Source organism: Cyprinodon variegatus, unplaced genomic scaffold (genome assembly GCF_000732505.1).
Source record: "Cyprinodon variegatus isolate N-32 unplaced genomic scaffold, C_variegatus-1.0 Scaffold59, whole genome shotgun sequence".
Taxonomy (NCBI): Eukaryota; Metazoa; Chordata; class Actinopteri; order Cyprinodontiformes; family Cyprinodontidae; genus Cyprinodon; species Cyprinodon variegatus.
In genome coordinates this window covers 938,731-955,249 of record NW_015150512.1, presented here as the reverse complement: position 1 = coordinate 955,249, position 16,519 = coordinate 938,731, and the positions used below count along the sequence as shown (strand labels likewise).

Here is a 16,519-nt window from a genome sequence, read left to right as displayed (position 1 = left end):
ATATATATATACATATATATATATATGTAGTAAATGGGTAAGTTGATATGGTAGGCCATATTTATTAAAAGCACTCTTCTCTCAGTTGCTCCATTTTTAAATCACCAAATAGGATTCTTCCAGATAAAAAGAAGATTCCTAGTTGGAACTTTGATTTTCTAAATACATTTTTTTCCAGCATAAACTGTAATGATTTCGGCACTGATGCTGGGCTGATCACTCATTCCATACACCTGCTCACCACCTGTTCCACAATCAGCTTTCACCGGCTTCACCTGTTTCCTTCACCTTATACACCATCAGACCAGTCATAAATGCCAGATTATCTCACACCAACCCAGTAAGAATAATCTAGCATCTCTGTAAAGTATCTGTTGTCCGCCCTTTTACTGACTCGTTCCGTCTCCTGATACTGAGCCTGCCTCATCCTGTTCTGACTCTGCCTGCCTGGATATCCTCTCTGTTTTGCCTCTGGACCTCTGGATCCCTGAATCTGTCTGGCTGGACTGCCTGCTTCCATCTGTCTTTAAGACAAACTCGGAGAAGCCCTGCAAAAACTGTCTGCCTTCCTCTCCTGGATCACGAACTGGTAAAGCCTCACACATCTGCCTGCCTGTCTGCCTGCAGTCTATCTGCTCCACTCAGATTTAGTCCCGCTCTCCAAACAAGCTGTTAAATAAACTGTTTTCAAATGTCACTGACCTGTCTTGGTTATATTTGGATCCAGACTCTGTTCTTCACATAAACTTAATTTAAGACAGTAAAAAACACTAAATTGTACTAGTAGGAATTACATTTTAGATACCTAGAAATGTTCATAGATTTAAAGTGGCTATTTTGGTATTTATCAGCTTGACTGAAAATGTATTTAAGATATCTGGGAAACATTTGTTTCTTAGCAAAATAATAAAAAATATGACTGCTGTTTTCATACATATCAATGTTCTCTCACCAATATGAATTTCTGTTACCTATCTGTTAAGGAAGTCTGTGTAATGCTGCTAATGTAAGGATGGATAAGGTCTGATTTATGTGATTGTGAGGTGAAACGGTAGCACTAGTGAGCATAACTTTCTGAATATAAAGAACATCTATACGCAGTCTGAGATCCTTCTCCCTATAAATAGTTGATGTTTTATGAATTAATGCCACTCAATCTATAATTGGATCATCGTCAGAAGGGCATACTATGTTTGTGTTTTTAACACCTAATGTCTCTAACAGACCTAAAGACTAGTTTTCACTGTTCACGCCAAACTACAACAGAAATGTCCAGATTAAATCGGGAAATCAAAAAACGTGATTGGCTTTAAAGGAGGGTGGAGACAGAGGACACACTGAGGGTGTGTTCGATTTCAGCGGCCGCATGCTCCAAGGACCCAGTGTACTTGGACTGGGTCCTTCTAGGTCTGTGAAAATAAGGAGACTGGTAGAGTTTGGATATGGATTCAAATAGGTCCAGCCTTCTCTGGCAGAGAAGCAGACAAAAATGGATGATGATTCTTACTACTGTTCTGTGTGCTAATTACATTGGCAAGCAGCTTCAGCAGAAGTATATCATATTTACAGTCCTCACTCTGAAGAGATATTGGAATATGTGCTTTAATGGCAGCCAACCCTATTTGCACAGGGACAGATAAATTCGTTCAATAAACCAAACATTACCCGCCACATATCTGACTAAATGTCTATTTAAAACCAATATTGTCATTAAGTTCAGGTGGAACGATTCCCATACTACAGGGCCACTCTGGAGGATCTGCAGAAAACCACAGCTCATGTATGAGAAGTTGCTGACAGTATTGTATCAACAAATCTGGTCTCTATTTCAGAGTAGCAAGAATAGCTCCATTACTGAAAGAAAGCTATAAGATATGGCTTTTGCAGTTCACCACAACATGTAGAGAAAACAGCAGGCCTAAATATAGAAAGGAAGTGCTCTGGTTTGTTGAAGCAAAAATAAACTATCCTCTTTTTACACAAAACAATATTTGAGGTAAGAAGGAACCTAAAGCCGCAACTTTACTTTGAACCGACTAACCTCAATATGAAATGTGACGGTGGCAAGAAAAGGGAAATGAGTTCCGCAGAAAAGAGAAAGAAGCTTTGTAGAGTTCAAAGCTAGACGGATTGTCCCAAATACAAGGTAATGTGGGAAGAAAATCTCTTTGAGACTAGAAAAATCATATGACTAAGATGGAACTTCAAGTTTCAGCAGAAATAAGGATTTAAAGTAAAACAGGTTTGCATTAGAAGGCCCCCAAAAACCCAAGCTCTAAATCAAATTGAGCATTTAATTATTTGAAATTAATGTACTCGTGCAATCTGCAGCCTACCTGACAAACTTGAGCTGTTTCTTTGAAGAATGGGCAAAACACTTCAGTCTCAAGAAGTGAATAAATTACAGAGGTTTTTTTGGCTGCAATATTGCCAAAGTTGAAAAAGCTCAAAAGATAAGAATTCTTTAAAATTCTCAAAACTTTAACAACCAAGCATTAACTCCTGATATGTTTTCCATCCATCCATCCATTTTCTGTCACCCTTATCCCAAGCCGGGTCACGAGGGGTGCTGGTGCCTATCTCCAGCTGTCTATGGGCGAGAGGCGGGGTACACCCTGGACAGGTCGACAGTCCATCGCAGGGCTGATATGTTTTCTTTTTACCCAATTTTATTACAATTAATTTTGAGCTGCTGAGTATTAGTCTCCAAAGCCACTAAACATGTATAAATCTAGACAAATGACCTCATCTTCACCAGAGTATCCTCCACTTTACCCTTAATTGGGATTAACTTAGAATACGAAATGCAATCAAGATAATACTGTGTTCGTCATTAGTGCTGGACTGCTAGGTGCAATAAAATGGGGCAAATCACTGCAGGGTACATCCTCTCAAGCTCACAGAAAGCCTTCAAGAAGACATTAACACCTCTTTTTATCATTAGAATAATAATGTTTTTGTCATGAAAAAAAGGAATTGCAAACTAAGTCAAATTAAAATGATAGAGCTTCTTCAAACAGTAAGATTAGGAAAAAGTTGGAGAAAAATAAAACTGAAAATGAGTTGCTTTACACAAAGAATCATAGGTTTTAGAAAAATGTGAGAAAGCACTGAAAACAGGGAAGAGGTTGAAGACGAATGCATCCATCTTCTAGCTTAAAAAAAATTAAAAATAAAAGCAAAAATGGCCAGAATGGTCAATACGTCTTCAGCACCTGGGCAGTTCTATAAATGTTGTAAACTACAAAGAGGTGAGAAGATCAAGAATTTGTCTTCCTGCAAAAGGAAGACAAGAGTGTAAAAAAAGTCTAAAACCAAATATACCTTCATTGCTAATATATATAGACGGCACATTAGACTATTAATCCCTTTCTTAGTGACAAACTTTGACTTTTTTTCAAGGCAAGGATTTGCCTGAAAAAGAAAAAGAAGTTCATTAATAACAATAAAGTCTCTTTCTTTTTATTGTTTAGTGAAAGTATTTGCTTGTATGGTTGCAACAGATGTCGCACTTCTTACTGTGATGTTTAGTGGCTGCAAAAAGACTATGGGGAAATCAACTAGACTTGGTTTTGAGAACGTATGTATTAAAGACATATGAAAATTGTGCAGCTTTTCAGCATTTCACAAGACCTAATTGTAGATAGAAGATGTTAGCTGATCTCTTTTTATTTAAACAGCAAATAACCCATTTATTTGCAAGGTTCAATCATTAGCATTCCTAAGAAGACTTGATCTTACAAAGCAAAAGCTAAAAAAAGAAATACAACAAACCCTGCATTCTTAGATATGGTGACGTTATACTTACTGCTTCTTAGGGTCTCTGGAAAAACATTGATATTCCCTAAATCTGACATTCAATAACTTTATTAACAGAAGAGTCGTAATGTTGTTTATTTCTGTGCGTTGGAGCAGGAATACTTGTGAAAAGGAGATGGAATTGGGTCCTGTGGGCTGGAGACCTCGAGTTTATATCATAGCACATCCATGTGTCCCAATAGCCCAGTCAAAGGCCATATCTATTGCAAAACTTAAAAGAAAAACTCCTCACATACTACTCATATCAACCAATCTGAATGAGATGAAGCTTTTTTGCAAAGGAAATTTATTTTTTCTGTCTCCAGATAAGCAAGTTTGGTGAAGACGTGCAGCTGTGGTTGACCTAAGGTGATTGTTCAATGCTTAAGTCGGGTGAATAAATTATATCTACACCAACCTGTTTTTTTTTTTTTTTACATTTTTTAGATTTAAGAAACTAAACATAATGCTTTTATATAAAATCCACTAGGGATATGTTAAATGGTGTGTATGACACCTAACAAAAAATGTTCACACTTTCCTTTCTAAACTACAATGGAATAACAAAGTGCAATACTCAAGTGAAGACTGCAGTTAGATTCCAATACAAAATTTTAGCAAATAATTCATAATACAGGGTTGGACAAGCCTATTCCAAGGCAGCAATTGATAGTTGATGATTAGAATGGGATTGATAAGCAGGATCAAGCTATCTCTAGAGACTGGTTACCTAAAAATACATATATCTATCACCTTCAGGAAAACACTCTCACAGATATTCCCTAAAAGGTTTTATGTTTGCAAAGATCCGAACTGCTGATACACAGAAAGATTGTCTCATTATCACCCCAAAAGTAAGTAGCCTATTATAGCCTGCAGTTTTGATAAAACTCTAAGTAACTCTTATTTACAAACCAGATCTATCAAAATAGAACAAGCAAAGTCAGTTGATGAGCTTTAATCACAAAATCTGTTCATTTGTCGTGTTAACCACTCCAACCAAAAAACTAACAATACAAAGATGTTCAGTCAGCTGCCATGTCCTCTACACTGTCTCTGCTGTGGATGCTCTCATTCTATAAATAGCAATAGTGACCCGACGCCTATAAGGCTTTCCAATCTGCTTGTCTGTAACCCAAACAGAGCCTCAAAACAAGCGGTTAGTGATGGAACCAACCTGCTGTCTGCTTGTGGAGCTCATGAGCGCAGACATACACACACATCAGTGAAGCACACAAGTACATGCAAAATAATGTAGAAAAATGGGTCACACACCAAATCTGTATATGAACAAGCAGTTGTTTATATGTTGCGCACACACCTCTTCTTGTTGGCAGTAGACATAATGGTTTAGGAACCTTTAGCAATTTGTGTTTAGCTGAAATGACATGATGTGTTTAGCTAAAAAACTCTTTAAATAATAAACATTAGTAGATTGATAATAAACATAATAGATTGAGGTTATTATAATTGCAGATGCTCGTGGTATCGGGTATTGCTTAAGTAAAAAAAAAAAAAAGAAAAACAAAGTGCAGCCAAGAAGGGGAAAGAAATAAACAACAGACCAGAGACTATTTAAGTCTTCTGTCTGCAACTTTATGATTTTTTTTTCTTTATAATAATATGGACAATTAAAATGGGTAGACTACAGCTGAAACATTTCATCAAGACTGTTTTCCAGCATGCTTTCCATTAAATCATTTAATGAGATGACCAAGAGGACCTTACAACAAAACAAATTAGTATTTTACCTTTGCTGAAACACTGCAGCATTAACCCTGAATAATTGAAATATTTTCTAAAAAAAAAAAAAAAAAACTTTCTTCAAACGATATTTCAGCAATTACTATAAAAACACTGAAATGTTTCAAAAGGCAGTAATATGGCAAACCTACAAAAGGATTGCTTCAATTATCATTTAAAATGCAAACAAACAGTTTTATTATTATTTAATAAAAATGTCCATGTTTGTCCATGATGACTGTGGGAGAAGATATGCAATGATTTAATAAGATAACATTTAGGATTTGGCCATCTGCTGGATTTCCTCGTTATACTACACTTACCCATGAGGTATATTTAATTGACACTGGCAAAAATATAGAATGAAATCTTCCCTAACCTACTAGATAAAGCACTGGGACTTTAATAATTAAACTTTTTTCTTCCTTTTCCTAAACCTCCAGATTCCATAAGCTCAAGGACAGTACCTTATAATTTCTGATGCCCTCATTACACTGTGCAATTTTTAAATGTTTAAAGAAGAGAAACCCTGTGTCATGGAATTAATAATCTCTGGTACAATTAGCATATGAAAATAAGCTTTCTATTCAGTTTGTGATCAGCGTATGCCATCATTCTGGTTACCACAGACATTAAAACAAGTCTAAAAAATATAGGGAGAGTTTGACTAAAGTCATGACAGGAAGAGAGATCAACTCGGGGATGCTAGTTCACTGAGTTGAAGGGTTGCTTTAAAAACTCCAAAGGATGTTACGAAATGTGACTTACCCCAAAGATACCTAATCGACTCCTGTTCAGGCAAGAATAAACTATCACCAAAGTGGAACCCACCTATCTTTTCTTGGTAAATATATCTCCTCTGTCTGGTTTGTTTCTGGAGGTTATCTCTGTTTGATATAACCAGCAGCACCTCATTTTCCATAAAAATGTGGTAATGAAATTAAATATATCAAACATTGGAGATCCCCATCACGTCTGCATGTAAAAAATAAAACCACTATGCAAGGTTTGAACTCCATCGTTGTTTCTCTTGTTGTATGGACAGAGCACCCAGAATCAGCCATGTAATTAATTTAATCTAAACTGTGTGTGGTTCAGATACGTGATTAATGAACCAGCGTACAGTAAATTTAAGCATTATTCCCAATACAAACTTTTCCCGGTGGCAGCAGTTAAAGTGAGTAAAAAGAAAAACTGAAGAAATGTTAACTAAATCAAAAATATTGCAAAGACCAACGGTTTTTGACATGACATCAGTATGACTGCTCACAGATCTGTTCAGTGTCCTGTATAAACAGAATGTGTGGCAGCATGTTTCTATGTGTGTGGGTATCTTCTTCGCACACATAACATGTCACTCTGAGAGAAACAAGAGCTTGTGTTTGTGTGGTGGTTATTGATGAGAAGTTGAGCTCCCTCTGAACCACCTTCTGTTGGTTTTAGCTACTGCAGAAGAAGTGATGCATTGTGGGTTTATGTGTAAAGTGCCTCTAGGTTGTTTAGAAGCTTTTATATCTTCCCAGATGAACACCCATCAATCTGACTCACTAATACATTCCCAGTAAAAGTTATTACTGTAAACCAGTTGAGCTTTATATTTTTTGAATGTAGATAATTATGGTTTTTCACATGGCAATTTTGGTCTTATCTAACCAGGTTACCTTTTTATCACACCTGCAATAAACAAAACTAATAATATGACTATCTTTCAACAATAGGTATTTCCTTGGTACTCTTCCATAAAAAGCTAAACTAATGGCTGTCTTGATCTTGTCAACCTCAGTTTTGGTGGTCTGGCTGTGGTTGGAAAGTCTTCCACCAGGCGCTCTTGTAGACTGAGAGGTTTTTGGTCAATGCAAACTCAAATTTCAAGTTTTGAATAATAGATTTAATACAATTATAAGAACTGTTGAAACTTTTTTTTATGTTGTTTGCTGTTTTAATTATAACCTTAAAAAATTTAGCCTTTATTATAAAATCTCAACAGAATGCATTAAAAAAATGTTATTATTATTTTGTAAAATTAGGCTACAATACAATAAATAAAGTAAATAAGACATTTTGTGCTAGGTAAGGCATTTATTGCTTTATTGTTGCACGTTTGGTGGGAATAAAAAAATCATATTTGGCAGCAAGGAAAGCTTTTGATGAGGAGCATTACTTTTGTAAGTATTGCTTATCCATGGTATACCTCTGTTATGAATCATGTGTAAATGTGTCCCTGTGCAACTTTCCCAGAAGACAGTAGAGCAATGATGGTGGAAGTAACAAAGATAATTATCTACTCCACAGGGAGGTAAGAAAACAATTGAGAGATTTTAAATGTTTTTTTTTTATTCCATACACACTTTATTGTAGAAAGTCAATTGCTTTTAATTGTTCAACACACGTCATAGCTGCTGTAAAAGATCTGTCACACTGTGATCCTGCAATATGAATGTTCAAACAGACACTTTCGTGTTAAATTGATGAGACTGAGGTTACCCTGCACTTTTAGGTGTCATGAGATAAGAAAAGACAAAGAGGGAGAGAGACACTAAGACAAGAGAGGACAGGATGATGATGGTGACAGCAGCTCTCTGTTTGAGCAGGACTGCCTGCTAGCCAGGCTCGGACTGGGAACGATTTTTGGCCCTGGCATTTTTCTATCTACACTGGCCTACTTATAAACACAATATGAATAGACATTCTGGTTTAACAGATCTATCTTCAAGTACCACAGGACAACCATCAACAAGACTTCTCTAATGCGGTTTTACTGGCTTTGGTTATTAACACGGACGTGACAGTGACTGCTGCTGCATAATGTCCAAACTTGCATGAAGCGAGCCAGACACCAACTTACACATACTGTACAGCGCCATCACTGACTCACATTGTCCAGCCCCAAAAATATTCATAAACCATCTGAATATACGAAATCTCGCCCAATTTGAACCAAAGTTTATTGACCTCTTAGGCCATAAATCTAAAGAAAAACATTTTTTACCCATAGACGGCCATCCTAAACTGCCAGATTGGGAAACATCCCAACCTGGCAACCATGAACGTAAGAAGGGAAACGTTAGCCTTTAGATGTAAAAACCCATCATGCACCACAACATATTTTTGCCAAATATTCAAACATAAATTCACCAAATATATGAGGAACATCGTAGTTTAGTTTAAAGAAAGCATTTTAGTTTTGTTATAATTTAGTTTGTTGCAAGGATTTTACAGTTTGAAGGAAGAGAAAATTACACCATATACACACCGTTACAAGGATGTGCATGACAAGGAAGGGCTTTATATACTGCATGCATCATTTGGGTAGTAAATATTGTATTAATTCTTGAGCTCGTGGAGTTATTTACTGTCACAGGTAGACGCTTGGGCCGGAGAGCAAGTGTTGGAGATGGTATGATCTAAGGAGGGCCGGCCCTCGCCCGCTGAAATTAGGACCGGCCCACCCGGCAAATGCCCAGTATCACAGATTACCAGTCCGAGCCTGCTGCTTGCTCCACCTCTGCCACCACAACTTTATGCTTAACTTAGGTTTCTCATCTGAATGACCAGTTGCATTTTGTACATTAGTCTTTAAAAGGACGCACATCATTAGAGACATCTCAGTGAGAGAACATGTTATAGAGAAATGCTGTGAATGAAAAATAATTGTAACAATAGACTTACCATCAAACATCACTTAATTATCTTATTAATTCAATTCATGTATATGTCTTGTATTTCTGCCCTTAGAGATTAGTAGCATTAATCGGAGAAACAGTCAGAAGGCATATAAACATCTGCTGTTGCTTCTTGTCTGCTCGAAGTGGATTAAGAGGTGAAGCCTTACTGAAATCTGCTGGTCCTCTTAGACAACCTACATGTTGTTGTGAATCATAATGTCTTGGAGGTGCATTTAAATGAGATTGGGGTGTCTAAATACTAGAGTGAATACAAATATAACAAATGTGCTTGGAATGAAATGGTCTGGACCTGTATGTACTTCTGTAAGGTCCTCAGAGTAAACTGTTATTGTGAATTGGCTCTATACAAAAAACATGGATTGTATTAACTACATACCTAAACTAGGTTTACTATGATGTAACACTCGCAGCATAAAAAAAGCAAAGACCCACCTGAGTTGTCTGTCCTTGCAGACGGCCACCATGACCAGCAGGTTTCCCAAGACACTCATGAGCATGACCAGAGACAGGAAGCAGATGAGAGCCATCCGCTTTGGCATGCTGTCACTATAAAAACCACACACACACAAAAAACAAAACAAAAAACAAAGCTTTAATTTACATAATGAAAGGTGATATACTATTTGTAAAATATGTAAAAGAAATACAGTTCTTATTTGGTTTAGCTTATGGTTGTAAAGTTATATTATTAAAGAAATCAGGAAAAAAGGTGTAAGTATGGTTGTTATTTGCTACCATGTGTAATTTGAGGAAGATGTTTATTCAAGCAAAGTCTGCTGTTCTGCTCTTACTGATTGCTTCCACCTACATAAGCACTCAAACAGCTTAATATCACAGAGACTAATAGGTTTCACATTTGTGGTTGATTAGTAATAAATGGAGAGAGAAACAGCTGTGGTAGCATTAGCTGCTACATCAGCTGCGCCTGAGAAGAGAGCAGAGACACCTGCAGAGACACCTCTCATCTATAAGAACTGGTAAAAGTGGTTTTAGAAAGATTCATTATAAAAACAGAATTTGGGAAAAGACAAAAAATAACCTTATAGAAATAAAGAACTTTAGTGGGCTCCTTGTTGTGGGTACATGTCTGTCTACATTTTAGCTTCACTTTGGTCATTTAAACTATTTCCCCAAAACAAGTGGGTCCCACCATCAATGAGTTTCAATCACTTCCATGGCTGCATGAGTTTAAAATATGGTGCAGTGAAACTTGACTGACCTGCAGAGAATCTTGACCTCCACATTATCAAACTCCTTTGGGATGAAGTACAACCAAGGCTGCAATGCTTTTTTTCTTATCTAACTACAATCCCGTCTAACCTATTTTATGTTTTCATTCAAATTATTACTTTTAGGAACTAAACATTTAAGTTTTTGCACTTTTGTCACAAAAATATCTGTTATTTTTATGTCAAGTACTAAAAATCTGTAGCTTAGCTATGATTAAAAAGTAAGAGAATTAACAGGACAATTGTTTTAATGCGTAATTGATTAACAAAAACTTGTCATTAAACTGTAGGAATGGCAACTATAGAGGAGCCTCACAGGGGTTCATTAATGTAAGTGACTTTAAGTAAATAAACAGATTAGATATTACTGATACAAACATCTAGAATTCTGCTGAGCCTGCTGTGGTGAGGTCACTAGATCTTTCAAGTTTTAAAGGGTTACAATGAGCTTTAAAGTATTCTTTTGTGATTTCTGTGACTGGATTAATGTGCAATGAATCGTAAATTAAGTTCAACTGTATATCATTATTTCTTAATTTTGAAAGAGATTCTGTTAAGCTAATGTTAAATTATGGTAAATAGGACATTTTTTTTTAACATAAATGGTAATGTAGGTTATGTGACTATGCATATATTTACCATCTCTATTTTGAAGAGTTGAAACAGTGTGACATTAAGTTTAGTTATAGTGACTGCCGCTGTTAAGGCCTTTGGCATGAATGTACGATTGATACCAGGCAGAGTCAAAACTAAGTAAGCAAGTAATGGTTTATTTACTGTATGTAGCACCTTTTACAGACACTGGGGTCAAAAAGTGCTTTGCAAACATGCAGAATTAAAAGATTAAACAGTTAAGAGCATGATGATATGATAGTCATACTAAAACAGCTCACACATTAGAGTTGTTAAATAGCTTTGAAACAAGGACACATAGACACAGACTGGATTTAGCATGTTAGTCTTTTCTTGAAATGGGTATAAGAATCCATGAGAAGATTATTTTGTAATGACCTCAGCCTTTGAGAAGGAATTTAGGGAGACAACAGAGCTCCAATGTATAAGGGTGACTTACCACAGAGAGCTTTAAAAATCAGAACCAAGATTTTAAAATTAAGGCAAAACACCACTGGTAGCCAATGGAGAGATTTTAAAACCAAAATAATATGGGCTCGTTGGTAAGGATCAGTACCCCAGCCAAATACAAATACCGTAGCCAAATACTGATTGATTTCTTCATTGACATTGTCAAGAGCGATCACCAACACCTCAGACTTATCAGAGTTAAACTGCAAAGAGTTAGCCCCAAACCATTTGTTGGAGCCATTTTGTATTTCTTTTGTTTTTCTGAATTTGTTATGAACATATTTGCATTCTAATTCTACTGATTTATTTTTTAATCTTTAGTTGGAAATATGTCTATGTTTTTATTCTGATATGCTTATTTGCTTCTCTTCCTGTATGGTGGGCGTGACGTTGACAAGCTGATTGATTGACGTAATAGATAGGTACCATCTCCAACCGGTCAGGTAGAGTGGAAGTGGCAAACAGTTTTTCAACCATGTGATGCGGGAGCGCTCTTGTTGGTATGCAAGTTAAAGACAAATAAATGCCTCTATTTTTTTAAGAAGCGCTTTTGGATCCGATCTATACTCCTACTCTGAAGCGGTGACCGCAAGGTTGCCGCTACACTAAGTTGAAAAACTGTTTGCCACTTCCACTCTACACCACTACACCATTGGTTCTTTTTCCAAAGTGGTTCATAAAAGAGTCCGATTTTTGAATCTCAGTGGAGTTAAAGTAGCAATACGGCTGAATGTCATCTTCAAAAAGATGATAGGAGACCTTAGTACCAGACCTATTATCGTTGCCTGGGCAACTACAATGTTTTCTGTCATGTGGCAACGTTCAGCGAATCATATCGCACAACATCACTGGCATGCGCAGGGCAGAGCAAATCTGGTACCTACACCAGCTATCTCTTGGGATTTTGACTGCTACAACAGCCCAGTTAGTGTAACTAGCCAAGGAGTCAGACTAATCTAACAAAGGGACTCTGCCACTCTAAATAAAATATGTAAAATATCTCTAAACTACTTTCCAATGACTGTTTAATAACTGACTGACTAGCTGATGTTACAACTAGAGTTGTTCTTGTACAGTTTTGATGTGTCCTTTCTAACTCATCTGTTCAATCAGCTTCACTGGTCCCTTCTGCCACTGGTGGAAGTAAAGCACCACAGCTGTACACAAACACCCCTCAAGAGCCCACAAAGTACTGGGTCTCAAGAGGGTTTAAAGGCTCAAAAGAGTAACACCCAGAGAAAGTGAATTTATCTGGGTAAATGACAAGTTGCAATGGAAAAGAGGCTTATGTATTTCCACTGGGGGCTGCAGACGTAATTGCTTAAAGACTTGACAGAAAACAAGAAGTTGGAATGTCTGTAATAAAAATACAGCATAGTTTGTCGCGTCAAACATCAGGACACAAACTGTCTCTAAAAATATGAGAAGATTATATTTTTTTAAATTGCAAGCCCACAGAAAACAAATCCTGAGTTAATGAGCCATGTGTTTGTGATTTTTTGAAATAATGTCAGCAGTGATATGCTAATTCTGCTCCCTGTTCGATACAGAAGTCATGCCTTGTCTGTCCCTGTCTGCCAAATTATTTGACTCTCAGCTTCTTAACTTCAAAGCTGAAGTGATCACATGCAAATAAGGTTTGTTCTTTGATCAGTGTTTCCAACACACAAATGAGCTCTGACATCTTATCAACAAATGCATTATTATTAAAAAAGACAGGAGATGCTGACTAATAATCTTTGATCTTAAATTTGTGGAACACGGAGTCTGACATTTCTTATAAATGAGACCCTTATAAGCATATCATTGTAGCAGCATCTATTTAAACATTGCCGGATGATAATGAAGGACATACTTCAGGTGTCTTTTTCAAAGCAAAAGTCTCAGGAGTATGACCAGAAACCAATCAGAACCTGCAGAGTGTGTGTGTGTATTTTTCTTAAGCTTCTATTGCTAAAGTAATCTTTAAACCCCAGAAGCTTTAGATCATGTTACTTAAATTCTAAGCAAGACTGAGCTCAGCTGTATAAAGCACATGTTTTTCATATTTATTTATAGTGGCACTGTCAGCGTTCAATTTAAACAGCATAATATGTTTGTCTATTTTACAAGCACAGGATTGGTTGTCTTTAATAATGGATTATTTTCGGTGTATTTGTTGCAATTATGCAACAAATACACCAATTGCAAATGTACCTTCATCATTCTTTACACATATGTCAGTGGATTCAAAACTTCTTGGGCTTTAGTCAAATTAGTTTTTCCAGAATGTTGATTTAGTGATTGATTGAAATCCCAATTTATATTTGATCAAAACCCAAGTTTTAGCTTTGACAATACGCACTATACTGTATAAAGGCAGGCAATTTATTGGGTTAGACACAAGGGTTCTCATGTCAAAACTGGTTTAAACACATGATTTGGTTAACGTTTGAGACACAATCATCACATTAATAACAACTACACCTATTCAGGTTGATCATCTATTCCTAGAGGAGGTTATTTTTAAAGTTCTAAAACTGACATTTATATATACCGTACATGTTGAATAGGAATTTAACAGACTTTTTAAGCTGTATCTATGCATAGAATGACATTTATTTTCTAAAATGTAGTTTTAGGTTTTTTCAGTTTATTTTTATAAACACGATATTTTAGTAAAGAAAAATAAATGCATTTTTTCTTGTAAAAAAAAAAAATATATGGCATTATAATTGCAGTTTCAAGAATTTGGACCAAAAGCAGTTTGAAGACAGCTGGTCAAATCCAGCCTGAATCTGAATAATTATTTTCAATGTTTTGTGTGGACAGGAAGCGAGGATCGGGAAATGAATGAATCTCTCATGAGAAGTCAATGGCCAACAGGCAAGACAGGGTACACCCAAGAACAGGTCAACGCTCACCAAAGTCTGTGATATAATATTTTTTCATATTTTCAGTCACTACGTAATTCAGCTTAAAAATGCAGAAACTCATATTAGGGACATGTGCAAACCATATTAAATAAGTGCTTTGATAAAACATAACAGTCAATTTAATTGTTTTGCTCATCTAAACAGCCTAACTCATGCAATTTATCGAGAACACATAAGCCTGAAGTACCTATGAGAAAACAATGTCTACAGTTGAAATTCTGTGGTGATTTTTTTTAAGTGGAATTCTGATATTGGGTTTTGTATAATTAGCTTTAACATAAATGTGACAAAATGAGAAAGTGGTTGTGTTGTTTTCCTCTTCTCTATCTTTTCAGTATGTATGTGACTTATTTTCCAGATGTGGAACAAAAAAACTGCTTCTGCAACTGTAGCAGAGATGTACAGCCTTTCTCAGAGAACATGGCCAAACGTAAACATTCACAGACACAAGGGAAGGTAATTTCATTGCATTTGACCTTTCGACCTGCAGCTAAGCTTTGCTTTTGGTGGGCAATCAGCATCTAACAAATTTAATTAGGCCTACAGGCACACCATGGAGTTACAGATCCACTTGACACGATCTGATATATAAAAAATAAATAAATGCAGCTCTTGCATTTTTCTTTTTCTAAGTAACCTTCTGCATTAAGCTAAAGTAAAATTAGGTAATTTTAGTAATTTTTTTTAGGACATTGTTAAATAGATAAAAACTCCCTAAATAGCTGACCTTACCAACTTAGCACACCTTTTCATTCAAAGCTTTCACAGAAACAAGCCTCTGGAGGCTTGCTCCATTAACTAGTAACGTTAGAGAATGAGCTATTAAACTATCTCTGATTAAACCCAAAGAGCAGCAACTATAATGACTGACAACAAGCCTCTCTGGGCCAGCCCTGTCATGGTCCTAGTTGTTCTGAAACTACCTTTCTTTGAGGCAGAAGGAGAAATAACATGCCTGACAGAATTACCAGTGATTTGGCATTCTGACAAAGGTGAGCTGATTGCGGAAACTGTCAGCCCCAGTCTATTCCCACCTCTACATAACCTTCATCGTTATTTGTGAAAATGTTCCCGTCTTTAGTGAATGCATGTGGTCCAGAGAAACTCAGTTAAAACTGAGTACTTTTCTCACTCTACTTTTAGTCCTTCTGAGACCCTAATGGTGCCTCCATGTGCAACATCCAGCACTGATACATGATTTAAATGCTTTACTTAACCTCAATTCAGACGTTCATCTGAGGACAGAAAAGCTTCAGGAAAACATTTCTGGATGAAAACTGCATCAAGTTCAACTGAGAATCAGCCAATGGAGGCTTTCTTAATTTTATTGATTTATTCCTATATCCATCTCAGATTGTGTGCAAATGTTTTCAATTAAGATTAGATTTTATGTATGCAATTGTGTATTTATTCCTTCTCCTGCATTATATGTACACATTTTGCATGCATTGCAAATAACCTTTATTTTTGCTTCCATATGTGAAGCATAAACAAATATAAGCATCTGAGTGTTAATTAGAGAAACTTGACTTGATCCTTTCATATCTGAATTGGTTAGTGTCCACTGTTTAGCAGCTGACAAAGGGGTGCAGACTAAGCTATTAACATTACACGGGGTTTGAGGTGCTGATGGTGAAATTCCAAGCACAGATGGTTTTAGGACTAATTTCCACCTAAAATATAAACCAACAAACTGGTATTGGTGCAAATCCTCAACTGCTATATTTACAGCATAAAAGAGGCCTTTTAAGTATATCTAAAAAAAATGCAGTGACTCACTTAGTATCTATGTAAAACTGCGAATCTAGAAACTTTTTTGCTTAAGTTTAAAGGTTCTTTTTTTTATTGCAGAGCTGCAACCATCTTAAAATTCTGGGTTTTAAAAATTAGTGAATTCTACCTCTTACCAGGAGAGGATAATAAACATTGCAATCATGTCAGATTGACACATGTTTATATTCTCTATATTTGAACGAAATAAAACACCATCTCTTCAACATTTAGCAATAGTCTGCAGTTAGACATTTTTCTCGTTGGTCTTGACCAGTTTGACAAGATGTTTTAC

General features: G+C 36.2%; 1 protein-coding gene and 1 long non-coding RNA gene across 2 annotated transcripts in view; both read right to left on the bottom strand.

Moving 5' to 3' along the window:
- Window positions 1-605, bottom strand: part of LOC107082695 (5-hydroxytryptamine receptor 4-like) — an 87,043-nt gene extending 86,438 nt beyond the window's left edge. Inside the window, exon 1 of the mRNA XM_015371484.1 lies at window positions 439-605. Coding sequence (XP_015226970.1) covers window positions 439-605 — 167 coding nt within the window. The remainder of the gene's footprint in view (window positions 1-438) is intronic.
- Window positions 606-9,658: 9,053 nt separating this feature from the next.
- The window catches only part of LOC107082699, a 107,147-nt gene continuing 100,286 nt past the window's right edge, over window positions 9,659-16,519 (bottom strand). The window contains exon 3 of the long non-coding RNA XR_001481146.1: window positions 9,659-9,773. This is a non-coding gene — a long non-coding RNA (uncharacterized LOC107082699). The remainder of the gene's footprint in view (window positions 9,774-16,519) is intronic.